This window comes from Scomber scombrus, chromosome 16 (assembly GCF_963691925.1).
Source record: "Scomber scombrus chromosome 16, fScoSco1.1, whole genome shotgun sequence".
NCBI classification, from domain to species: domain Eukaryota; kingdom Metazoa; phylum Chordata; class Actinopteri; order Scombriformes; family Scombridae; genus Scomber; species Scomber scombrus.
Window position 1 is genome coordinate 10,088,391 of NC_084985.1, and position 25,718 is coordinate 10,114,108.

At 38.6% G+C, this 25,718-nt stretch overlaps 4 protein-coding genes across 4 annotated transcripts; 1 reads left to right on the forward strand and 3 right to left on the reverse strand.

Annotated features, from left to right (window-relative positions):
- Positions 1-813: 813 nt before the first annotated feature.
- On the forward strand, positions 814-1,806 carry LOC133996441 (apolipoprotein A-IV-like). Its single transcript, XM_062436020.1, has 3 exons — positions 814-847; positions 960-1,110; positions 1,227-1,806. Exons 1-3 carry the CDS (start codon positions 814-816, stop codon positions 1,804-1,806), a joined length of 765 nt encoding a protein of 254 aa, XP_062292004.1.
- A 1,334-nt stretch (positions 1,807-3,140) lies between these two features.
- Positions 3,141-8,886, reverse strand: tomm40l (translocase of outer mitochondrial membrane 40 homolog, like). The gene is made up of 10 exons (XM_062435773.1): positions 8,855-8,886; positions 6,833-7,050; positions 6,560-6,627; positions 6,109-6,201; positions 5,918-6,019; positions 5,650-5,755; positions 5,402-5,524; positions 5,185-5,261; positions 4,639-4,741; positions 3,141-3,980 (listed from the first exon to the last, which is right to left on the reverse strand). Exons 2-10 carry the CDS (start codon positions 7,047-7,049, stop codon positions 3,841-3,843), a joined length of 1,029 nt encoding a protein of 342 aa, XP_062291757.1. The 5' UTR covers position 7,050; positions 8,855-8,886; the 3' UTR covers positions 3,141-3,840.
- A 1,120-nt stretch (positions 8,887-10,006) lies between these two features.
- On the reverse strand, positions 10,007-21,483 carry LOC133996336 (probable ATP-dependent RNA helicase ddx6). Its single transcript, XM_062435887.1, has 13 exons — positions 21,345-21,483; positions 18,274-19,386; positions 18,085-18,189; positions 17,780-17,909; positions 17,417-17,563; positions 17,184-17,278; positions 16,910-17,032; positions 16,308-16,436; positions 15,751-15,867; positions 15,293-15,356; positions 15,087-15,188; positions 14,676-14,896; positions 10,007-14,552 (listed from the first exon to the last, which is right to left on the reverse strand). The coding sequence occupies exons 2-12, from the start codon at positions 18,514-18,516 to the stop codon at positions 14,682-14,684; spliced, it is 1,470 nt and encodes a 489-aa protein (XP_062291871.1). The 5' UTR covers positions 18,517-19,386; positions 21,345-21,483; the 3' UTR covers positions 10,007-14,552; positions 14,676-14,681.
- A 1,613-nt stretch (positions 21,484-23,096) lies between these two features.
- On the reverse strand, positions 23,097-25,412 carry LOC133995998 (trypsin-2-like). The gene is made up of 6 exons (XM_062435515.1): positions 25,373-25,412; positions 25,016-25,166; positions 24,654-24,910; positions 24,374-24,510; positions 23,756-23,857; positions 23,097-23,144 (listed from the first exon to the last, which is right to left on the reverse strand). Exons 1-6 carry the CDS (start codon positions 25,410-25,412, stop codon positions 23,097-23,099), a joined length of 735 nt encoding a protein of 244 aa, XP_062291499.1.
- Positions 25,413-25,718: the final 306 nt, after the last annotated feature.

Consider the following 25,718-nt stretch of genomic DNA (forward strand, 5'->3'; position numbering starts at 1 on the left):
AGCACTGAGACAATTGCATCGTATCTCAATGAGAATACTTCAAAGCAGATTAGAAATAAATAGAAAGAGCTACTGAAAGAGTTATAATGACATTAACGGGTATTTTTCGAAATTATTATGTCTTGTGACTAAAACACACCAAAAGCACATAGAAATGGCAGAAAACACGTGTAGATTTTAAAGGCTACAAGGAACAATATAATATAATATACTATTATATTTCAGTATATTATTATAACCTAATAATCCAATAATCAAATAATATTCTCTTATCCAGTTTGAAGGACTTGTTGCCTCTAATATGATCAAAAAAGGTTGGTTTCTTTTTTTATCCCTAAGGGCAAAGAGGTTAAGTTTTCAGTGCTTTTTCAGTCAAATAAAATGTACTTTTCCTGTGCTGTAGTGTTTTCTATTTAAAAAAGAAGATTGTATAACCTCTTTAAAGGATTTTATAACGTGATGCTGTTTACAGTGAATCATAAACCTGCTCATCTCATTCTGATGAAGTACCACAGAAAGAAAAAGCAATGACACAACATGACGTGGAGTGACAGCAGTGACAGAAACCTGTACAGCGAGGCAAACAGATGAGGGACTTTGCTCTTCAACTTGACTATAAAACGTCTGAGCGTCTGTCTGCTCGACACAAGCCATCAGACTCAGAGTCAAGAAGAGACGAGCTGCCTCTACAAGGTAAAACATCTTATTATTACAAAATGCTTTTCTATTTCTAAGTCCAAGAGTAAATTCATTTTTAAGTGTAGACTGTTTTTTAAATTGTACTTTCATTTTCTTTGTGCAACAGATTCAACCATGAAGGTCCTTGTCTTTCTCGCACTTCTCTCTGGTGAGTGAATTTTTGTCTTTGAGTTTGGATCCATGTTAAAGCCCAACTGGTGAATAAGCATTAGTTTTCTGCTTTAACATCTGTGCTAAATCTTCTGTTTTTTCCCCCACAGTCTGCAATGCCAACGTCCTGTGGCAGGAGCCGCCCAAAACCAGCCTGGACATGGTGAAAGATGCTTTCTGGGACTACGTTGCCAAGGCGACACTCACTGCTGAGGACTCTCTGAAGCAGATCAGACAGTCCGAGCTGGGACAGGAAGTGAAGTAAGAGTCAATGTGATAATGAAGCTTATAAACCCTTATAAAATCTTGATTTAATAAATCTGTATGGAAAAATAAATGCTTCTGTTTAATAAGTGCTTTTTGTTTCTGTCTGACAGCACCAAGATCGCTCAGAGCGCTGACGCAGTGAACCAGTACGTTGTTACTGTGCGTACTCAGATGGCCCCTCTGACCCAGAACTTCATGACTCAGTTCTCCCAGGAGGCCGAGCAGCTGAAGGCTCGTCTGGAGAAGGATCTGGCTGCCGTGAGCACCAACCTGCAGCCATACGCCGAGCAGCTGGTGGCTGACCTCCAGAGGCAGGTGGAGGAGCTGAAGAAGGAAGCCGCCCCTTACGCAGAGTCCATGGACCCAGAGGCCCTGAAGGCAGTCCTGCTGCAGAAGAGCCAGGAGCTGAAGGCACAGGTGGAGAAGAACGTGAACGAGCTGCAGGCCCAGATGGTCCCCTACACCGAGGATATGAAGGAGAAGATGGAGCAGAGCCTGGATGAGTTTCAGAAGAGCATGATGCCCCTGGCCCAGAACTTCCAGACCCAGCTGACCCAGAAAACCCAGGAGCTCCAGCAGAGCCTGACCCCCTACGGAGAGGAGCTGAAGGCCAAGCTGGACACCAGTGCTCAGGACCTGCAGGCTCAGCTGGCTGCTCTCTGGGAATCCTTCACCCAGAAGACCCAGTAATCAAGCTATGCTGCATCTATCCAGCCTCTAATCAGCAAATATTTATTTTCTCTTCAACTAAAAATATTTTATTTTAAATAAAAGCTTGACAATCAAGTTCAATGTGTCAGTGTCTTCATCACAATACAAGAGTTATGTCAGGTTTTCACAGATGAGCGGGTTTGTTTCTCAAGGATATTATTCATAAAGCTCCACTAACAATAAAACACAGACACAATGTTATGACTCATCATGAGTCACTGTACATTTGTGCAGTATCATCTCACTCAGGGGATGATCTTTGACCTGTAGAGGGTTATTTGTGTTATGTCATATGATAGTGTCTGTTAGAAATTATCTCTACAGTTTAAAAAAAAAAAAAAAAGAAGGAAAAAAACATCTGGGAGAAAATGGCATAATTAAAAGACCAGTGTGTAAAATTTAGTGGCATCTAGTGGTGAGGAAACAGATTGCTACCACCTGATTACCTCTCCCAAGTACTGAGGATGACTCACAGTGGTTGTGAAACCTGTGAAAAATGCACAAGGCCCTCTCTAAAGTCAGTGATTGGTTTGTCCATCCTGGGCCACTGTAGAAACATCATAGGGATCCACTCCCTATGAAGATATAAAGGGCTTATTTTAATGTAATAAAAAACAACAATTCTTATTTTCAGATGATTATACACTATGTAAAACATACTTATACCTACTTTCTGCTAAGTCAGTTCTGCTAGATGCCACTAAATTCTACACACTGCACTTTTAACCGTCATTAGACTCCATCGGGAGGAAGACTGTCACTGTTAAACACACTGCTGGAGTGCCCTTGAGCAACACACAAAGCCAAGACAAGAAGGATCTATGAATTTTACTGCTTTTCTGTGCTGTCTTACCTTAAACTAGAAAAAAGACAAAAGACATAAGTCAATGCTCAGTTTCAATTTTTAGCTATATTTGTATAAACTCTGAACTCTAACTTAAATGTTAGTTACATGCAGGGTTTAAGAATTACAATGAGCTCCCTGCCCTTACATTGAAACTAGTCTCTCTACTTTAAGCCAATAAAATACTCACAAAAATAAATGTAATTAATTGAAACGCAAATGTTAAAAGTTCCACATGTTCTAACAGCTATTCTCTAGATCTGGTCCTCTTCACTCTCTCATAAATCTGAACCTTGTTGACTTTTGTCTCAGATTATTGTTTTTAATGTCCTTTATCTCTCCCCATTGGTACAACTTTTGCCACTGTCCTGTCACATGTTAATGTTCAAACGCAAGAAGAGTGACTGCTGGCATAAAGAAAAGACAACATTCAATTCCATTTTTTTTGTAAGAAATGGTATTTATCAGTTTCCAAGAGGTATATACAGGTAATATATACTGTTCCATATGAGTGACATACAGTATATGGTTTTTATAACATTAAAAAAAGGCAACAAAAACATGAGATGGATTGTGAACATGACACACAGTACAGTACAGTACACTCCCTCCTTATAGCTGGTAAACTCACCTAACCAATAAATCACCTTTTAAACAAGCAAATGACAACAATTTCATTCACTGTACGCCAAAAGAGACTTTTACTGTAAAAAAACAAAACACACAAGAATAAAACTCAAAAACAAAACCGCAACAGGCACTGAACTCAGTGACAAAAACAAAATAAATTCTGTAACGTGTCTAAATGTATTACGTCTTTTCTACGGCCTATTGGTTCGTGTGGAGAGTCAAAAAGTGTCACAGCCAATTCCTGACCGATAACATCTTACAATATGGTACATTTCAGATCATCATGGCAATTAATTTTATAGGATTAAATTCATTCAATTTACATAATTTCCTTTCTGGAGTTTCTATTCACCACATGATGAAACATGAGCTGGGAAACCGACTGTATGAAAATGGCTGAATCTACTAAAGACACGAGAGACAGGCTGAGGTGATAAGACACACAGTAGTAGTGTACATGGCATAGTCTTCTTGTCCATAATGAGTTTGTCCATTCTGTGAACTCAGTCCGCAGGCCGCGAACCCGCCGCTCAGTCAGTCTAACCGATAGTGACGCCAAAACCGCACTGGAACTTGTTCTTGCCATGGTTGAGGAAGGAGCAGAGAACCAGCGAGAGCGGCAGCGGGAGCAACTTCTTTTCTAACGTAGCGCCGACGACCCAGTTACTGTCTACTGAACCTGAGAGAGGAGCAGAGGATAAGATGTTAGAGGGTTCTGGTTTTCTGTTTAATGCAAGAAGACAAAAACATGTCATTAAAAAGAGTTTTACAACAAAAATAGATGTACGGAAAATAAATGTGGGTCAGACATGAGACATGATTTTTAGTTTGTTCTGCTCTTTGATGCCTCCATACTTTTGTCTTTATGTGTATTTTTGTTCACCAGATAATACTGCATATTTTTGTATGAATAACTCTGTATAAAGTTAATTTAATAAGTTTGTTATTTTTTTAATAATATTTGTATTATTGTTGTTATTAGCATGCGTGACCAACGACCATATGCACTGTAAAACACAAAACACACTAATTACGCCTTCTTAAAAGGGAAAAGTATACAACTATAATTTAACAAGAAATAAAAAAGAAAAAATAGTCGTTAATAATCTAAAAAAAAAAGAGTTCTTAATTTCCAAATAAATACTATTACGTTACAACATTAACATTCACCTGTTGGCAACACGTAGCAATGGCCGGTAAATCCATCAACTAAAATGGTTGAGTGACAACCAACTTTATTTTTCCTATTATCCAAACAACAAAATACTGTAAAAAAGTAATGTTTAGTGAAGTAATGGATGTATTTGTAAGTGAAATAAACTGTATACACATCGTACCTTTAAACTGTAAATTGGCTTTAGGTACATCTAGCTGGTAGCCGAATGACACGCTGGTGTCTTGCATGCGAGTGCTCCCCTCGAACTCGACGCCGAGCTGCAACTGTTGAAGAGCAGAGGACAGTTAGAACGAGATGAACGCAGACACAAAACATAAAGCGAAAAACTCCCACACACACTGCCTCGCTTACTGCTGGAATATTTACTAGTTTACAATGTTTCTGCATATACCCGCTGAAATGTGCAGGGTTTTTTAACATTTTTATTTAAATTGTACTTTCTTCCGACACACCTGTCATATTCAGGTGCGCTTTCAGACTTTCAATTTTTTGAGAAAAACATGAAATCTGCCATAAGAACAGCAGGACTCCACAAATGTGTAAAACATCAAGGATGGAGGACATTTAAATGAATCTCTTTTGATCTTACTATCAAGGAAGAAAAACCTTTATAAAAACACGAAATATTTGAAAGTCAGCTTTGTAAAATTAAGATTAAGAAAACGAACACAATCTGAATAATTACCAACCAAATAATGAGTGTTACCTGGTCGTTGGCTTTATGATAATACGAGGCATGAGCCCCTGCTGAGCCGAGCGTCAACGTGGCAATGTAGTTATTACCTGAGCAGAAGGAGTTCAAATCATTAAAACGTTACAGCTTTAACCAAATGAACAAATCATCAGCTGGAAAAGTCCCATTAAAAGCTCCAGATCTTTCGATCCAGTCTTCATACTCACAAGGACTTTTACCTGTGCCTCACCTGTGTACCTGCCAACTAAAGACATCACTGTGCCTTCCTCTCCCGGCCTGCGGTGGTAAACAATCTCCCCTCCCAGAGCCAGAGACGGCGTTATGGACTGGAGGTAGTGCGTTACAACAATACCTTATAGGTGGACGACAGCAAGATGTTAAGAGGCGTTCAGGTTCAGGTCAAATATTAGCTTTGGTTGGTTTACTCTCAGAAAATTAGAAAAAGAGTCACGATAGATTTATACAAAGTTGACCTACCAGAGCCAACAAGGACATCTGGGTTACCAAGTGTAACAGTTGCAGTGAAATCTTCTCCCCTGAACTCAGCATCGCCTTGCCAGTTCATAAACTTCTGTTGTTGTGTCTGAGGACATGACAGATTTTGGCAGAGTTAAAATAGTGCGCAGAAACAATAACATTGAAATAATCTAGCAAACTAAAACCCCACTATGGTCAGGTTATTGTGGTATTTAAGTCGAGTAAAAGTGGTTCAACAAGAGCCAAAAAGCAGAAGCTGGATGTTTACCTGGAAGGCCAGTTTGGATCGTACTTTGCTGGAGATCTGGTGGATGATCTGGGCGTTAAGGCTGCCACTGTTGTCCATGTCTCCAACCATGACTGGAAAAAACTGAACATAAACAGAGGTCATGTTACAGTTCAAACCTGTCCATTTCAAGTCTTACAGATGGGGGTTACAGTGGTTTTACTGGAACATACCTCTGCTGGACCCATCTGCTTTAATCCAACGTATGTAGCACCAAACCTGTAGGTGGAGTCTGACATGGTGCTCAGCAGCACAGTGTGGTTCACCTTAGAGGAAGTTTAAAGGACACATTTGAAAGAAAATTAACTATTAAAGCCACCTGGAGTTCACTTTTTATAGCAGAGTGGCATATTTGTACTTCGTTAATTTGCTCAAACACTACATGATGACTGGAGAACCCGGTTTAGGTCAAATGAACTCAGTCAACTCATTTATCAGTGTTGAGATGTCAGTGGATGTTAACAAAGTCTTAAAAGTATGAACTTTGAATATGTGGTTTGGCTTTGTGAGTCTATGCAGAGATTATTAAAAGGGAAATGTTTACTGAGCAAAAAACTGGTCATAGGAAGTTCTGCAATTAACTGATAAACATTTGAAAAGTTAAAAAAAAGGAAGTTTACTGACCTGGAAGTGGTTGCTAAGTCCCTTATTGACAACTAGCCTGACGCCCTCCATCTGCATAGGGAAAACCTCTGAGAAGAAAAATGTGCAGATAAGACATAGAAAAGCAGAACTAGGTAATACTGACACTGTACAACTTAAGAGTAGCATCACAGACCAGATGTGAGATGTGTAACAAGAGTGGAACTGGCCATCTTATTTATTCATGTTCATCAATTTACCAATTTATGGAAGCAAGACTGTGGCATCTTTACCCTTTACTCAACTGTTATTTACCTTTGCACTTGCGATGACACTCGTCAAATGCACCGGGGTTAGGCAAAGGGTTTTCCGCCTCCGGCTCCTGCCCTGTCGTTACCCCAGTTGGGGGTATAACCGAAGACACTGGAGGCATCCCAAAGCCCGGTGGCACCGTCAACCCAGGGGCAGCCACACCACCAGAGGCTGCTGGTGGTGGTGGGTTGGGGGAGCTGGCAGCCAAAACACTGCCCATCCTGAGAAGCAAGGGGGGAGATGGAGAGATAAAGTATGAGAGGGCAACTGAACGACAGGGTTAAAAACTGGCTGTTAGTTTTTGTAGGTATGTCGACACAAGCGATAACATTAAAGCTGCTAATGGATGAGGTTTAGGTAACAGTGGTGTCACACAATACCTAATCAGTAACAGTGTAAATATTAACGCAGGCTGGTCAGTTAATCCAAAAGGCGTGGAGCAATTTAACATTTTATGTTGTGAAGTTGGAAGACTTGCAAGTGATAATTTTTAACAGAAGAATCGAAGCAGCAGAGGCTGAGTGTGGGCCAAGTCACAAACATGCTGGATCCACTGGATATGTTTCACATTCCATGCCTGGTTATTGTTCAGGTCTTCTTTTAAACAAGCTCAATTTGTAATGTAGACCTTCCTTTAAATATTTGCAGTCTCCAATGCAGCAATCACCCCTGTGTGAAGATTAAAAGTACTGTGCAGTGATACATCCATTAGATTTTGGTGCAATTACCTTATAGAGATTACTAATAACTGTTTAGACTTGTTTTTTTTCCAGGCACCTCTTCCAAGTCAAATATAAACTCACAGAGCACTTTATTAAAAACATCTTTGTAATCTGATGCAATTCAATACAACAGCTGTTCTAATTTTATAAAGATTATACATTTTCAGGTTTTGTTAACATTGTGACAAGAGTTATAAATCTACTTTTTGTTTATTATTGAGTTCATAGGAGATAGTAGTGGTGTACTGGAGTGCATTATATTGAAAGGTATATTTTGCCCTCATGTATGTTAAGGGGGTGGACAAAATATTAGGAAGCATGCACTTCAACCTCAATGTGTGTGAGTGTGTATGTATATATAGACATCTTTCCCATCACTTTAGTTAAAGAAAGACTCACAATATGAGTGATATTAAGACAGTAACAGAACAATTCAGTTCAGTTTGTTGATGCCAAACATGGGAAGAGGACAAGATAAAATAAATAAAAAACAAATAAATACATCAAACAGAAACATAACCTAAAAGACAGATAATAAAATCAGCTTTCTTTAAAAAAATCTTGGAGCATACTAACTGTATGTGCATGTTTCTTATTATTTTTAATTTGTTAGACTCAAAATACTTTCTATGAAATTCAAACAATGGGCCAGCCCTGGAGACTTTACATGTATTAATGCAAAATCTTCCCAGTAAGATTAAATTCAGTCTGTTGAACTTTGCTTTTCATTGTATAATATAGTACATATATTATATCACTGGTTTCCAGCTTATATGCATGGGGTAACTCCCACATTTAGATATCTCACAGCTTACTCTGATGACATTTTTTAGGGTTATTCTCTCAGACTTTAGAAAGCTCCCTAAAGAGCCACAGAGGACATTAAACACAGAGTCACAGGCTGTGAAATACTCCCCATAATGAGTCAGCTTGTCTTCATGTGTAAAGTGTCCCTTTAACCTTTCACACAGATCATTCATATGAACTCAAAAGGCTAACAATAGGTATCAAAATGACACTATGTGACAGAGATATATAAGAAAACAGAGGCCACTAACTCCTCTCTTAATTAGATGTAGTTCATATTTTTGAATGAAACCTGCAGCCAATGCGAGAGCTAAGCTAGCAGTCCCGAGGCTACAGCTGCGAGATACAGCCACAGCTCCCGCTTGTAAAGGAAAACAAAACCCAGTTCGTCATATAACTACTGCTGAAAAAACAGTTAACATACATATCATACAAAATAAACACTCATATTATTAAAAAAAAGACACACAGCACAGAGCTAGCGGTGGCTACTCACGTTGTAATTTCCAGAGGACGATCCAGCCGGAAGCTGAATCCGGCACCACCAAAGAAGAAGATGTTCTCGCCACTAAGCCCCGCCTATTTTCCTGAAGCGATCTCTGATTGGATGATGGGCCGTGACTCACATAGATGACTGGCAGAAACACCTGTCAGTCATTTTTATGTGCTTGAAGAAGCAAAGGCGTGATTATGTGTCGAATACGTCACGACGCTATCGAAACATGATTGGCTAATCGATGTGTCGTCATTCGCAAGGGGGTGGGGCATGGTATTTTGAGGTTTCTGATTGGCGGAGGATTTCACCGACCGTTGCTTGGCATTTGTAGTAAAAGATTATGTAGGAGTAACTTCAAGGTCAAATGGCAGCCTGAGGGTCAAAGAAACAAAAATATACAGCCTGTTGTGTTTTTACTGAGACACAACTGCAGCAGCAGCATTCAGCAGTGGAGGAAAGTAACTAAGTACTTTTACTCAAGTACTGCACTTAAGTATAAGTTGAGGTACTTATACTTTACTCAGGTATTTACATTTTGATGGCAACTTTAAACTTCCACTCAGCTACATTTAAGAGGGAAATATTGTACTTTCTACTCCACTACACATTTATCTGACAGCTTTAGTTACTTTTCAGATGAAGATTTGATGGATAATATAACAAGCTTTTTGACGTCTTACAAACAGCACTGTGCAGTCGGGCTCACATTTCAGATGTCTATGAGTTGTTAACAGCTCCACCAAATAGTATTTTTTTCCTCTGAACTTCTCACATGGTTTCATTCAATAAATCTTAAAATGATTATTTCACTTAAAATCAAAGATGAAGTAAAAAGTCCTAAAACGTAATTGTTTTTTCTTCTTTCCTCTCCCATTAATCATATCACGACCCCTCAGATTTATCTGGTGACCCTTCAAAGGGGCCCGACCCCCAGGTTGGAAACCACCTCCAGCAGCTACAACAGTAACATGCTGCTCTAACACTGATGGGACCAGACATATTTTTACTAAGGTAGATTTCTTAATGCAGGACTTTTAGTTGTAATAGAGTATTTTTACATTGCTGTATTAAGTCTCTGAAGCCAACCAGTATAATATACTGTAACTTCTTTAATTGTGTGAAATATAATTAAACACAGAACAACAGACAGAGTAAATTTCAGTTCAATTTATTGGATTTTACAGCCCCTGCATGTATTTCCACGTTACAACAGTAGAGGACAGAGTGATTAACACAGGCCATTGATATACCTTGTGCTTCTCTCTTCAATGCATTTTCTTTTGTAAGGAAAAAAAAAAGGAATGAAAACATGAACATTGTAAATATGACATTTTTGCAGTTCCCACCAAATAAAAACTGTTAGAGGTTTTTTTGATCTATTGACATAAGACAAAAGGAAAATGATGGGACAGTTGGACTGAGGAAAACAAGTTCCCAAAAAATATGGAGTGTGGTTTTACAACTATTTGTAATGCAAAATGTTTTAACTGACTTTAATGTAGGACTGAAAATAGTTTTTGGGAGAAGCTGGTATCAATAACTACAGAGAAGACGGGTAAAAAACCTCAACAAAAAAAAAACAGGAGGGTTTTTTTAAACATTTTTTTTTTTTTTTTACAATGAGGGATCAATTGAACCAACATTTTTTTTGCCAGCCAATTCAGCATCATATCACCACTCCCTCCTATCCACGCTGTAGAGAAATACTGTTGCAACGTTATTCTGAGTCACATTCAGACCCAAAAAATAAATTTGAAAGCCAATTAAGAATCTTTGCACTTGTTTTTTTACATTTTTTTATATACATCTTTGTTGCAGGGGAATACTGCTGTAACTTTATCCTCAGCTTACTACAACAGATCTGCTGAGTTGAATCATTAAATTTGGCTGAAATTGCCTCAAAAGCATTGGTGAGTCTACATTAGTGCAGCAAATTAGGAGATCCAATTTAATTCAGTTATGCACAGTAGAGATATTAAAGGGCAATCCAGGCATTAATACTACCTTAAAGACCGGTTTTTAACTTTTCTTTGAATTTCAGCCAATATCATTTTGTAGAACCTGAAGCAGCAATCCTCAAATTGCCATTTTTGTTCCCAAATCCTCACCCTTTTCTGATATTTTTTTTTTTTTTTTTTTTTAAACAGTTACCCCCTTTTTCAAATAAGACAAATATCCCTCCCACCCCTGTCAGCACACCTGACTTCACAGGTGCACACACACACACAAAGTCGCCTCAACAAACACCAGATGACAAAATTAACACACAGCCACTCAACATTCATAAGTGCATTCAACATGACCTCCATTGTGACCCCTCATAGACAACTTCTAAAATGTACAAAATCATGTCATTCACAGCTTAAAGGAAAAGAACAGTTAATAACAACATGGGTTTTATTTTTCTTGCTTTGACCTTTCAGATGACAATTTTGATAAAATTATTCTCAAAGTGAGACCTTGAGATGCCCCACTGGAGCTTTATTTTTAGTGTTTTTAGCTCGTTCTGAGACGTCAGCAATAACTTTTGTGATCAAAACTAATATAAACGTACAGCCAGAGTGATCAAAATAAAACCCAAGATGTGATTTAACTGTTTTGGGAGACAAAGTCTACGATGATGACTTAAACATGTATAATTAAAGAAACACGCTAAGAGAGTTTTTGTTTAGGCCATTTGAATTCTGATTATATGAACATTTCTCTACAGTTCAAGTCTTTTTTTTTTCTCCTTCGGGGTCACAAAGGAGATCACGGAACGACTGTCGGGGACGTGATCGGGAACACAAAACAGAGAGAAGAACTGGGAAAAGTGCGAAAATGTGTCGTTTGAAATTAGATTTACGTCCACAAACTTAAAACGCCTGGAGTAGAGGAGGAAGGAGGTGGAGGGGGGGAAAAAAGACAAAGAAAAAAAAAAATCACATCCCTGACAGATGTAAACACCCATTCTGATATTTAAGACATTGTATATCGCCAACAAAAACACAAGACGAGTCTGCACATGAAAAAAACTCAGCCTGTCACAGCTGCACACACACACTCTCACTCAAACACACACATTGTTCAGTCACCTGCATCTCTCACACTCTCACACACACACACACACACACACACACACGTGCACACACACACACACACGTGCACACACACACACCTCTCTCTCTCTCACACACACGACATTCCACTTTTTTGGTTTTGCTTCAATGTAAATCCTGAAAATCTATTTCAAGTTAAGAAAAAAAAAAAGAAACAAAATTCTACCTCCTCCTCCACCAACCATGAAGCAAAGTATTTTCTTTTTTTTCTGTAATTGTAAACGACTAGTGTAAACAATGAATCATTCTCGAGTTTCGTTTAACCCGAAATGATTCATAACACCTCGTATAAAGATTGCCCTAGTAGAAAAAAAAAACAGATTTGAGTTGTTGAAAACTAATCACAGCACTTTGATCATCTGTCACACAAACATGGAAACAGGTTCAAGAAGATCACAGTGCTTCAATGCTTTCCACAAACTCTCTCCTGTATAATTTAGCGCTCTTTCTGGTACTTAAAACACAAAAGAAGAAAATAAAAACGTCTTTAAGCATTTTTTTGTGAACGTTTGAGGGAAAAACTTTTAAATCAAAAGCTTTTTTGTCTGGAAGCTTTAAGTACCAGAGAGAGACGGAAAGATTCAAGATGCCCTGAAGAGCATCTGATAAAACACTTGGCTTCTGCAAACCCACCAGAACCTCCACAAGTTACCCAGTGCTAAAGCCTCACAGTACCACCCACCCCCCCCCCCCCCCACCCGCGGCCCCTGCCCTCCCCTCCAAACTGCTTTAAGCAACATCAAAAATAAATCTTAAAAAGCAAAAATACTTTTCTTTTTTATGTCTTTTTTTTTTTTTAAACATTTGTGATGCTCTTTAAGGGGAGGACAAAAAAAATAAAAAAAATAAGAGAAATTAAAAAAAAAAAAAAAAAGAAGTCACAGCTGCCTTTTCAAAGATGCTACAATTTTGCTTTCAAAAACAGAGCCCACCCCTCACATTTATAAATTGTAAAACGTAGCTGTGCTGGGGAGGAAAAAAATGATATTGCTGCTGCTGCATAAAGACACTATTTTTAGCTTTAATTTAATTGAAAGATTTGTGTTGTACTTTATAGACTGAGCAGGCTTCATCCCTCTATACATGAAACCATTTCTTATCCAGTAAACCACAGCCTGAAGAGGAGTGTCTGATGCAGCAGAAGCAATATAAATGAAAAGTGTCAAATATGCCTAAGAGCTCGGCGTTCAGCCACTGGGCAGCAGAATTCACATTGGCAACTAATACATTCACCAACTTCAGTTTGTCATGATGGGGCTTAAAAAAAAAGAAAATAAAGGAAAGATATCTCTCAGAATCTGATAAAAATGCATCTATTCCACCTTTTTTGTTTTTTGGGGATTGACAAACTTAAAGATGTGCGGGGTGAAAGAAAAATAACAGAACATTTAAACCATTGTTTTGCACCAACTTCAATAATAACCATTTGATTTTTTACTATAATACTCAATTAAATCAGCTTAATGACAGCAAAGTGACATGAAAACCGTTTTGAACCCGTCTCTGATGCATCAGTCCTGTGCTGCAGCTGCATGCAGGATAGGAAACCAGTTTTTATCCACTCCAATCTACCAGCTACAGTGGACGAAGGGTTTACAGTATTCGACCAGCCAAATGTTATTTTTTTGTTAAAATGTAAAAGAACCTCCAGACGACAGCTGTCTGCGGGCGAGCTCACCAGCGACAGCCATCATGTAACAGCATAAGGCTGCTATAAATCCCCCCCACGCTGTTTGTGAGGTTGCAGGCAAACATCCATGAATCAGTACGGGGGGGGGGGGGGGGGGGGGGGGGGGGGAGTCTGCACATGTATTTTATTCATAGTGATCGGGAAAAACAGTCACGCATTATTTAAATAAAGCTGCCCTTTTTTTTATTGCAACGTTCACATTAAAAATAAACGTTCACATTCAGGATGATTTTTCCAAGAAGGAGTTTGAGCCGTGTTGTTTTTTTTGTTTTTAAACACACACACACCTCCCAGCAGAGGAGTGTGTCCTCTTTTTCCCTTGCATAATGGATGTTTGAATAAACTCGGGTTACAACTGAATTCTTTGTATTTGTGCTCGTACTCTGCTGCGTTACAGACGACAGCAGGCTAATGAATGGATGAGTGCACACAGGAGTAAGTAAGGCACTTAAGTGACAACAGCAGTGTAAGTGGACAGAATGATAGCTGGTGTAAGTGCACCATTGTAACATTAAAACAGACCAACCTTGCTGTTGGCAATGAAAAACAGTCAACACGGACTACGGGTTCAAAACAGCTTTGATTTTCATTTGCATTGCTGTCTCCATTTCAAAACAGCCACATGCTGTCTAACCTAGATATATTTTAGGTGAAATATGCTAAACTCGAAAACAGGATGCATGGATCAACTCTGAGTTTGGTGCAAAACAAGATAGCTAAAATTTCTGACTTAAAAAAAAAAAATGAGGCAGCTCTTTTGAGGAAAAGCGAAAGAAATACTTAAAAAAAACAAACAAACAGCCTTAATATCCATTCAACAGGCTCTGAAAATGAGTGAGAAATGTGAAACTGAAGAGTTGCCTGAAGCCTGTGTGCAAGCGCTGATGTCTGCGCAAGAGCCTGGTGAGTCCTGGATGGAAGATAAAGAAAAAAAAACTGTGATTACAAGGACAGCTCTTATTTATTTTATACAATACACGTCTAAAAGTGAGTTATAGTTCAGCTACAGGCACGCTCATTCTCCTTCTCTCACCTGTTTCTAGGTGCTGTCCTGTTGACGCCCTGATTTCTCCTCCACCTCCTCCACATCACAGTCGGCGCTGCCAGAGTGGAATTCGGCGACGTAGAGGCTCTTGTCGATGCTGCTGGGAATCGGCTTGATGTCGGTCACCAGCTGGTCTTCGATGGCCTTCAGGTTGAAGCGATCCTCTGATGTGATCAGGTTGATGGCCAAGCCCAGGTGACCAAACCTCCCTGAGAGAAATATGTTGAATGAGAAAAATTCACCATGACATCGTCCATCTATCACATTCATATGTTCTTTGCTCTGATCCACTGTGATTGTCTTCTATTTCTTTACTAAATCCTGCTTGTAAACCAGTTTCTGCAAATGATTAAATTAGCCTCATTGAAGCAGTGAAGCTTAAAGTGATAAACGACATACCTGATCTTCCGATACGATGGAGGTAAGTCTCAGCATTCTTGGGGAAGTCGAAGTTGATGACCACGTTGACGGCCTGGATGTCAATACCTCTGGTGAAGAGATCTATTGAGGGATAAGAGTAAATGAGATTAACGGTGGTCTACGCCTTCCTGGGTAATATCAGGTTTTTTTGCCCCGAAATGTGGGAGTATGAAACAGGAACTCACCGGTGCAGACCAGGTTCCTGCACAGTCCGTTTCTGAAGTCGTGGAACACACGGTTTCTATATTCCTGAAAAAAAGACAAAATGTTTAAGAAGAGGCTTTAGGCCAAAAACATTGGAAGACAAACATTTCTGGCCATTTTGACTTCAGTAGACAGCTCGAGTGACATGAAACAGAGAAAAGGAAGAGGACGAAATTCAACCAAGACCCACGAACGCTGAGCCTTATTAACATTTATATTTTAATGAAATCATCCAAAACAATCTGAATTAATTATTAGTAGTTCTCATATTTTATAAGAGCCTTGTCATTTATTACAATTCAAAATCCTGTAATTATATTTCTAATTTGCTTTAATCATATTTGAAGTAATCTTGGAGGAAAACAGTGCTAATCTAAAAATATTCAAACAACAAAAAGGCTTAAAGAAAATGTTTCCTTCTGTTGTTTCTAGTCCTCACCTGCATCATCTTGGCGTGGATGTAGAAGCAGGAGTAACCCAGCTGGGTGATCTTCTTTGCCAAGAGCTCCACCCTCTGAGTGGAGTTACAGAAGATGATTGACTGGTTGATCTGAAGCTGAGAGAGAGATAAAAAAGAGAATACGTCATAATCAGTCTGTATGACTTTTGGTCTGTAAGTGATCCAAATTGTACAGAAACAGCATCTTTGATAGCTTCTTAATGTCCTAAGTTGGCATATTTACTGTTGAAAATGATATCAGGCTAAGATATAACACATGTTAAGAACACCTGTACACAACCACACTATTCCAGGAAAACTAAACTTCACATTAAATAATAAATGCAGTAAATTTCATACTGTAATACTTTATGATCACTCAGACCATCTTTTACTCTTTTCCCCCAATTTCACTGTGACTATTCAGTGCTTTTGAGACCACAAATCTGCTGAAGTGAAATCTGTGAATCAACTAAATATCCTCTACATTTCAATATATCACTTTTACTGTTGAGCTGCACCAATACTTGAAAAGTGTGTAAGAATAAGTGAGTTACCCTGGAGAACAGTGTGTTGAGGCAGTGGACTTTTTGCCTCTCAGTGACGTAGGCATAATACTGAGTAATGCCCTTCAGAGTCAGCTCCTCCATCAGGTTTATCTCGTAGGGTTTCTGAAGGTGCTTGGCCTAAAGCAAGGACACATGGAGAATAAATAAAGGCTGCATTTATAATCACACAGTAAGCATACAACAGTGATTTGACATTTAATTAGACAAGGATGTGGTGTGTGCCTTAGTTAAATATTACATGTGTTGTTCTGTCAGTCTGGTTTTATGTCTCTTTTATACACACCAGGATATTTGCACTACTACTGTTCACACTTCTTCTGCCATTCAAGATAAAATGAGATCTGTGTGCATGATTGCATTGCAAAGGAATTGTAAAAAGGGGCTAAATATCCAAACAATCAAATCCTGTGACTGTTAGCTGAAGTGCCGTGGGCGAAGACAGCTCTGGAAAAATATACAACAGACATACACAAACGCAGCACCGGGCGCAGTGTGTGTGCGCAAACAGCTTGATCTGCAGTGCGAGCTGAGCCAAGTGGCCCCGAGCCATTGCGTTGGCTGAGTGGTGCAGCAATTAGCCGACTACTCACCATGAACTTCTGCACGCTGATGGGGAAGGTTGCAGAGTAGAGCAGGATCTGCCTGTTCTTGGCCAGGAAGCTAATGATATCCTCAATAAGCACCACAAAATCCTGAGACAGCAGCTTATCTGCCTGCAAGGAAACACAGACGATAATGGCATGAAGAGAGGGAGCAGGTTCAAACCTCATTTTGATTTTTTTTTTTTTAAATAGAAAAAAAAGAAGAATTTCAAGTACATGACTGATATAACACTATGAATATACTGGTTTTATTCAGGATTACCTCATCCATCACCATCATCTGGACTCTATCCACCTTTGCCACTCCTTTCTTTATTAAGTCCAGGATCCTACCAGGTGTGGCGATGACAACATGCACTAATAAAGAAAAGAAGAAAAAATGGTTTAAAATAATTGTAATAACTACAAACTTGCATATTGGATATACTCATTTATGATACTGTATAATGCCAAAAATGCCATTTAGTGGGTGAGTGAAACGACGTGGATCCTCACCAGTTTCGTCCAGACGCATGATGTCATCTCGCAGGTTGGTGCCCCCGGTGGTGGCCATGACTTTGACTCCTCCCAGGTGTTTGCTGATCTGGATGCAGATCTGACTCACCTGCAGCGCCAGCTCACGGGTGGGCACCATGACAATAGCTGGAGAATTTAAAACATTTACAGAAGGGATTACAATGAAGCACGGTAGAAGATGATAAATGTACCCACAGTAGAGTAAGAACAGGGGGAATGGGAGTCAAAAGAATGAAGGAAAAGAAAAAACAAACGAGATGGACGATAGACAAAGGGACAAACACTGAAGACGAGATGAGGTTTCAGACAGGTAACAGCAGGAAGCTAAATGCAGCGTCTCACCCTGTATGTGGTCCTTTTTCAGGTCTATCCTCTCTAGCAGTGGGATCAGATAGGCTCCACTTTTTCCTGTTCCATTTTTAGCCCGGGCCAGAATATCCCGTCCAGACAGGGCGATGGGAATGCTCTCCTCCTGCAAGGAAACAAAAATCAGTGTTACATCTAAATTTAATTAAGCAGCAGTAGGAATGATCAACTTCATTATGATCTTGCTCCGCACCTCTGAGATTAAACTGTATGTGAAAAGTGAGCCTGTGTTTCATATTTGACTCCATGTCAAGGTTCTCATTGTTAGAAAGTAAACATACCTGGATAGGAGACGGTTTCTCCCAACCCATCTCAAAGATGCCCATCAGGAGTTCTCGTTTGAGACAGTAATCTTCAAATTCATTCCCCTTAGTGGACGTCACATCCTAGAAAACATACAGAAAGGTTAGGATGAAGGTAGAAAACTAGTTGTGAGCTGAAGTAAGAATAGAAAGTCAAGTTTGACTCACTGAGGTTTTGACCCTGTTGTCTTTGGGAGGGAGCTTTAGGCTCTTTTTCCAGTCATCTCCAAACTTAATGCCTCCTCCTTCTTGAGAAGCACCGCCTGCTTTCTGGGGTGCACCCAAAGCCTTTCCTTGAGTTGTGGGTGCTGGATGGACTGAAGCTGGTTTGGTCTGTCCTCTGAGCTGCCCGTTCTGCTTGTTCAGTCCCATGACAACCGGGCCAACGTTTTCTGTTCTGGCGGTTGCCATTTTTCCTGTTTTCCTTGCTTTGTGTTTTTTTTTGTCCTCTTCAAGGTATTAGATTTCTGCTTCTTAGGTTTTTCTTTTTAAAAATTCTCTTCAAAAGTAAAAAAGTTTAATAAAGCATTAACAAACAATATTCTCTATTCTTTTAAGTCCAAAGATTTTACAACAGAAGTCAATTCATAGTATTTACATATACACATGTACGTGCAGTTCGGTCCCCTTCAACAACAGAGTGACTGACGTACAAAAAAACAACAAAAAAACAATTTTTTACACGAAAGCTCTTCAAAATGAAGAGAAATTTGCATTCATATGCATGAATATACTTGCCCACAATATAGAAAAATTATATGTGAACAAGTATCAAAGCGGTTCAAGTCCTGAAATAGAACAACTAAGGCAATCTGAACTTGGGGAATAGCTTCTTCAATATATTCTTAGTTCAATACTTTTAACTTCTGTTTCTAAATTGAACAATATTTCCTGCTTCCACTTTGAGTCTATAAGAGTTGCTCAATATTCCTGTCCTCGAAAAAAGGATTTCCAACTTTGTACAACTGTTTCCCCAAAATCATATAGTCTGTAACGTTCTCCGTTTATTTCCACCGTGTGGGTATATGTCACTCCACTTTGTGTGAAAAAACAAAAAAATTGTATCCTGAAATCACAAATCATACAAGGGGTAATTTAGTCCGAAGCCAAAAAGCTTTCCGACCCCTTGAAGTCCTCAGTGTGCGTTTCCTCTCTGCTCCAGCTGTTGGACCTTCGCTCCCTGGACACCGCAGGCCTCCAGGTCGGTGCGTGAAGTGTGTGAGTGCGGCCGTGATCAACCTGCTTCCTCCTCAAAGTCGGCCAACAACTCAAACTCGTCACCTAGAAGAAATACAACCCAAAGATTTTATAATAGAACCAAAGAAGTGGATTTATCATATAAGCAGTAAAAAGAAAAAAATACTATAGTTTTTGTAATGTTGTTTAGTGAATTTTTCAAATTAAAATAGAAAACTGACTAATTACGCCGCCTTCAATGCAAAGATTTGCATTGTTTGACATGAAAAATCTAACACTTGAGATCTAAGAGTTGTTAGGTCAGTCTAAGCAAGTATAGCTGCAATTAATGATCATTTTCAATATCAATTAAACTGCTGTTTACGATCGGCATTATTTATTTATTCTATTAAATGTCAGAACATTTTGATAAATTCCCTAAAGCCTGATGTCGTCTTCACATTGCTTTCTTTGTTGAACCAACAGTCCAAAGATCGAAGATATTTAGTTTATGTTTACGGAAAATCTTTTTTAGATTTGAGAATCTGGGAGCTGTTTAAACAATGAATTAGCAAAAAAGTTGCTGTTTAAATGTTTAATCAACTGATCATTTCAGCTCTGATATATAAACATTGGCTCCAAACCTTTTCAGCATGTAGCCAGTAAAAAAATAAGCAATGTCAAAAGCCATCATCACATGCTGAATTGTGTAACAAAGTGTATTTTATTTTGTCAGACTGTGTAATTTGAATTATTGAGAACTGAAGGAGTTTAACTACTCAAAAAAGATTATAGAGACATTAATCTGAAAAATAAACTACTTTGTGAGGCAGAAATGTTTCTAATCCATGTTGTGAATCAACTGCTCAGATTTATTTTGACGTTGGGGTCTTTACCACCTGGTTGAAAATCAATGGCATGAACAAACTTAATTTGGGCTGCAAATGTTGATTACATCTATTTTCATTACCAATTCATTATGTGGTCTATAAAATGTCAGAAAATGGCAAAAAATCCACTTTATACTTTCTTAGGGTTCACGATGAAGCCCTCCAATGTCTTATTTTGTCTGATCAACAGTACAAAAGCCCCAAAAATATTCAATTTACTATGATGCATGACACAGAAAACCTTAAAATAATCACATTCGAGAAGCTGCAACAAGTAAATTTTAAGCATTTTTACTTTAGGAAAGGACTAAACAATTATTCAACTCCTAAAATAGTTGCCAGTTATATTTTCTGATGACCTATTAATAGATTAATCACTGCCGCTCTTAAATTAATACATAATTTTTGTTTTTAGTAACTTGTCACTGCTGATATTTTTCATACACTAAAATAAACAACCAGTTTCAGTACAAACTAATCAACAGTGAGTATAAATGAGTGTGACTTTGATCACAGACTGTCCTCTCAGACTCAATGAAGGGTTAACATTGAGCAGGTGGCAGATTAGTGAAGCACAAACTGCCAGGATTTAAAATAACACTGACCTACAAGAAAAGCCTCGACGTCTGACTGAAACCAATTAAATATACATTTCTTTTAAAAATATCAATTATCAAAAAACGAAAAACCTGCAAGATGTTTTGATTTCAGGACTTTGTTTTCAACGTCTTATGTCTGTTTTTATAGTTTTTATATTTAGATTAACTTACTACGGTATTGCTCCATTTCCAAACTTTTTTCTGTACCATTAAACATGAATTAAAATGTTAATATTATGTTTCTAGTGATGTTATATTTCCACTCATTATTTGCAGATCAATAATTTCACATCGTTACGGCGCTAAGTGTTAGCTCTGAGCTAACTCACACAACACTCGCAGTTTAACACTTATAATTTACTGATTATAATAATATCGATTATAACAGCAAAATAAAAATAACGTTGCGTATTTAATATTTGCACCATTATGCTTTTTCGTTGTAATTATATCGTTAAAATTATATCGTTAACATGTCTCGATTATAGCTCGCTAGCATCGAGGCTAACGTTAGCTCCGAGCTAGCCTCAAACACCTCGGAGGGTTTTACCAGAGAGAGGCGGCGCAAACCTACCTTATTTCTTTTGTTATTTTACAAGGGATACCCAAGTTTTGTGGTTGATCAATTCCGTCCTCTGTAAGTCGTTTTAATAACTGTTTTTCGCTTGAAATAATTCGCCTCTATTGTGTTTCTTCTTCCTTTAAATCAACATGGTCGCCTTCTTCTTCTTCGTCTGCTCTTCCTCGGCGGCTCTTCTCCTGTTTATCACATGTGACGCTCTGCAACGCTGCTGCCACCTGCTGTCACACAAGAGTAGTGCTGCAGGGGAATGTTTACACGGTTATTAAAGGGGAGTTTCATACATTTTCAAGTCTGTCTTAAAAGCAAGGTAGATTTAATAGGAGACCATCAGTGACGTTTCGAGCTCAATGCTCTTCTTCAGACTCATAAATGTCACTAGTGGTAACCTATTAAATCTACCTGCATTGGTAGCTGCAGAGTGCAAATTTGTTTTCTTGCTTTTAAAGATGTTGTTATTTGGTCAAGCACCTGCTTACTTACACCGGATGTGAGTGTCTACCATAAAAAAAATGTTTCCTGTTCATAGGGACTATTAAAAGATCTTCTTCAAATGTGCTCGCAGTTTAAGTGAAGGGGGAGCAAAATCCACAGTGAGTCAGTCTACCCAGTCATTTTGTTCATAAATGCATTTAAAAGTTTATCTGGAGCTTATATGAAGCTTCAGCAGTCTGAGTTAGTCATATCAAGTGGATATCTGCCACATTTACAGTCTTTTTAGCATCTAATTCCCTCTTTGTGTTTCTTCATTGAGCTGCAGGGGAAATATAGTGACAAAAAGAATACGTTTAGCACTAAAAACACTGTAATGTTGAAAGACATCTACTTGATTTGATTCATTTGTGTGGCTGAAGCTTCATAAATCTTTTACATACATTTTTGGATTTTGTCCCCCATTTGGTGCATTATGAAGGGATCTTCTAATTGTCAGTATGAACAGGAGGAATGATTACAGCAAGAAAAACATGTTTCAGTGTTCATTTGGGCACCTGAACCTTTAAAGTATGTGACTTAAAAATCAGAACTCAAGCAAAATAAAAAGTACCCAATTAAAAAAACCCTGTTGTTATTATGTAATATCATGTAATTTTTCTGATGTGCTTCATATTTTTGCTGACTTTTGTTTTCTAAATGCATGCTATACAGTTTTATACTTTTATATGTTTTTTCTTTTCATTCATATCCTCACATCATGTAAATAACAAGTTGAATGGAAACCAGCATACTGTATGTCTATATCTGTAGAGGAAATACTTTTAAATGTGCAAAACACAACAATAAAATGGTTGGCTGTGATATAAAGAATATGTTATTTGTAGTAAATGGACTCAAAACTGCAAGGCCACTGAAAACAGATCAGTTTAATTTGGGCTTTGTCAATAAAGAAAAAAGTCGAATGGATGAATGTGCATTGTTTTAGTAAAAAAATCCCCATGCAGATTCATCCTGCCTATCAGGGGAGTGAAGTGGTAAACCTGCTGTTCATGAGCACTCAAAAGCCACTTAAGTACAGTAACTGGAGTTAAAACGTAATTAGCTACTTCCACTACTTCACTGGAAAGAAATGAGCAGATTACTTTGTCAGAGACAGTGTAAGCTTATTCATCCTGGTGATATTTTATTGTTAAAAACATGATCCACATTCAGTCAAAGGAGTCCTATTCTGTAAACTGTGTAAAAATGTCCTCATATAATCCAGAGTAAGTGTGTTGACGTGAGATGGTCAGCAGCGGCTACAGAAGGACTTCAGTGAGAGGCCATAGCGGAGTGGATCCAGTCAGTAAACTGGCAGACCTGAAGAGACCAGACCAAAATATTATAGATGGAGGCAGAGGAAGACACATTCAGCATGTTAAGTCTACAAATGACTGTGATACTATTAACGTGTACAGTAAGAAGAGTCAGAAGTCAGAAAAGACACATTCAGTGCTTTAAGATGCAAGCTTGAAAATAGTTTTTCTTGCATCATCAGACACGGAATTTATATAGTAGTATAGTATATTTAGTATAAATTACCTTCAGATGAGTACTGATTATAACACAACATACAGTACATACAGATTATTAAAAGCAGCTTATTATACATCTAACAATAAATACATGGTCTTTTTTATTGGAAAAAAACACCAACTTTACCAAAATCCTTTGGTGATAAAAGCAAATAATTACTGAGTGTTTTGAGTAAAAATTAAGCACAATTCAAATGATCTATTTACAAGAGCACATACAAGAGAGTCTATGTTGAATTGTGATATTTCAGTCAAAAAGCTCTGTATGAATTAAATCCAACTATTCAGCTATCCAGCTATTTTAGACTAATTCAAAGTTAAATATGTTCTCTTTTCACAGACAATGTAATTTATTGTGAAACAATACATCTGTTGATGTAACGGTGGTGTATCTACCTTGGCGTAAACCCCAGGGCGGTTTTCCTCAGCACAGCCCCAACCCCAGGACACCACACCCTGGAGCTCCCCATTACACACCAGAGGGCCCCCAGAATCTCCCTAATGGACAGGATGGAAAAATAATAATGTCTTGATTAATAATTATCATAAAATAGTAAAGAGTACTCATAAGAGTAGTTATTCAAATATAATGCAAGTCAAGGCCGGTTTATTTGAACAGCACATTTCAACAACAAGGCAATTCAAAATGCTTTACATAAAATAAAAGAGGCATCAAGACAGAATGTAAAAGCAAAACAAGGCAATATAAAAAATACATTTAAACACAATTTAAAAGTGTAAAACTGGTTATAAAAAGAAGCTTAAATAGAATAAGACAGATAAAACAGGAGAGTGAATAGCTGCAAATGCAAAGAGAAAATTAATAAAATATGTATTGGGTTAATATTGTATCAGTTGAGAAAATACATTTAAAATAAGAAAGAATATGACATCAGAATGTAATTGAGATGTTAGATGAAACTGAATTAGTGGGCAGACATTTATTAAGGTATACAATTAGCATGCTGTCCGATGACTGTGATTGTTTTTGTGCACATTCACGCCTTCATGTACCTGGCAGGAGTCCTTTCCTCCCTCAAGGAAGCCAGCGCAGAACATGGAGGAGGTTATCCTGTCGGGGTAGGAGCGCTCACAGTCCTCCTGGGGCAGGATGGGCAGATCCAGGCAGTGCAGGCATTTCGTACAACCGACTGGATCACACAAAAAATGGGATGGAGATACATTTTTAAAGGCTTACTTGCCTTATCTTTTACTACAGTGACACCTGCAGCCACATGTTCAAATCTTACGACCTTTGACACTAAATTCATCCCTGTCCCCGTCCCACACTTACAGGGACTCTGGGTGGCTCCCCAGCCAGAGACCAGGCACTGGGTTCCTGCAGGGGCACAGCTGCTAGGCAGAGCGATGGGCTGGATGTAATCATCAAACTTTGCTGGCTCGGCAAGTTTAATCAGCATGATGTCATTGTTGATGGTGTAACGGTCGTAGTCTGGGTGGCGGATGATGACAGCCGGAGCAATGAACTGCTCAGGGCCATCCTTGTAGCCGATATGGTGCTCACCCAGACGCAGCTCGATGTCCTCACCTCTGATGGATAAAAGAGACAAAAAGAAGAACAGATGGTTATAGCACAAAGTCCCCTCTCAGGAGAATAAAGACTGGTGTTTTGGGTCTAAATCAGAACCAATTTACTTGAAGCAATGTGCAGCACTGACGACCCAGCGGTTATTGATCAGGGTTCCTCCGCAGTAGTGCCAGCCGTTGTTGAGTGACACCTGCCAGGGGACGGAGTGAGGCCTGCACTCGTAGCCGCCAACGATCTTATCATCAAATCCGAGGGCAGCTGTACAGGTCAAGAGAGGACAGAAAAAGTGTTGAAATGAAGAGTGAAACTGCAAAGATCATGACCCTGAAATCCATGATGCACTTAGTAAGAGCTGGAAATTTCATGAATGCTGTTTAAGAAAACAAAAGCAAGATTCATGAATCTATCTTACTTTTTTCCTCTAGTGAGATAAATGCATAAAGTTTAGTATCACTTAAACTCACCCTTGGTAGCCACCAGCACAAGAAAACTGAGGAGCAACATTGCGGCTTTGGTTTGGACGTCTGCAGACAGGACAGTACCTCAGTTTACTCCTCAAATTTAAATCCTGTGAGCCCCCCCCCCCCCGCCGCTGCCGCCAATGTGACTGACTGCTGATATCGAGGAAGAACCAATAGAACATGTTAATGGAAAAACATATGTTTAGTCTGGGAACCCTGACGAGTGTGACAAGAGTAAACTGTGCAAACAGCTGGTGTAGTTATCATGAGGGATGGGAAACATCAAGCTGTGCTAAATATTTTCTATTCAGAGGTAAATCTGTCAGTATGTAAGTATTATTATTTTTGC

Coding starts and splice junctions, on each gene's coding strand:
- tomm40l (XM_062435773.1), bottom strand. CDS start 7,049: ATGGGCAGTGTTTTGGCTGCCAGCTCCCCCAACCCACCACCACCAGCA. Junction 6,202..6,559: donor GACTTAGCAACCACTTCCAG/GTCAGTAAACTT, acceptor ACTTCCTCTAAG/GTGAACCACACTGTGCTGCT. Junction 5,262..5,401: donor TTTAGTTGGCAGGTACACAG/GTGAGGCACAGG, acceptor CCTTCTGCTCAG/GTAATAACTACATTGCCACG.
- LOC133996441 (XM_062436020.1), top strand. CDS start 814: ATGAAGGTCCTTGTCTTTCTCGCACTTCTCTCTG. Junction 848..959: donor CTTTCTCGCACTTCTCTCTG/GTGAGTGAATTT, acceptor TTTCCCCCACAG/TCTGCAATGCCAACGTCCTG. Junction 1,111..1,226: donor GAGCTGGGACAGGAAGTGAA/GTAAGAGTCAAT, acceptor TCTGTCTGACAG/CACCAAGATCGCTCAGAGCG.
- LOC133996336 (XM_062435887.1), bottom strand. CDS start 18,516: ATGGCAACCGCCAGAACAGAAAACGTTGGCCCGGTTGTCATGGGACTG. Junction 17,910..18,084: donor AGAAACCGTCTCCTATCCAG/GTATGTTTACTT, acceptor GTTTCCTTGCAG/GAGGAGAGCATTCCCATCGC. Junction 17,033..17,183: donor AGATGATGGTGATGGATGAG/GTAATCCTGAAT, acceptor GTTTCCTTGCAG/GCAGATAAGCTGCTGTCTCA.
- LOC133995998 (XM_062435515.1), bottom strand. CDS start 25,412: ATGTTGCTCCTCAGTTTTCTTGTGCTGGTGGCTACCAAGG. Junction 25,167..25,372: donor TGTGCTGGTGGCTACCAAGG/GTGAGTTTAAGT, acceptor TGACCTGTACAG/CTGCCCTCGGATTTGATGAT. Junction 23,145..23,755: donor GCCCTGGGGTTTACGCCAAG/GTAGATACACCA, acceptor TGGTCTCTTCAG/GTCTGCCAGTTTACTGACTG.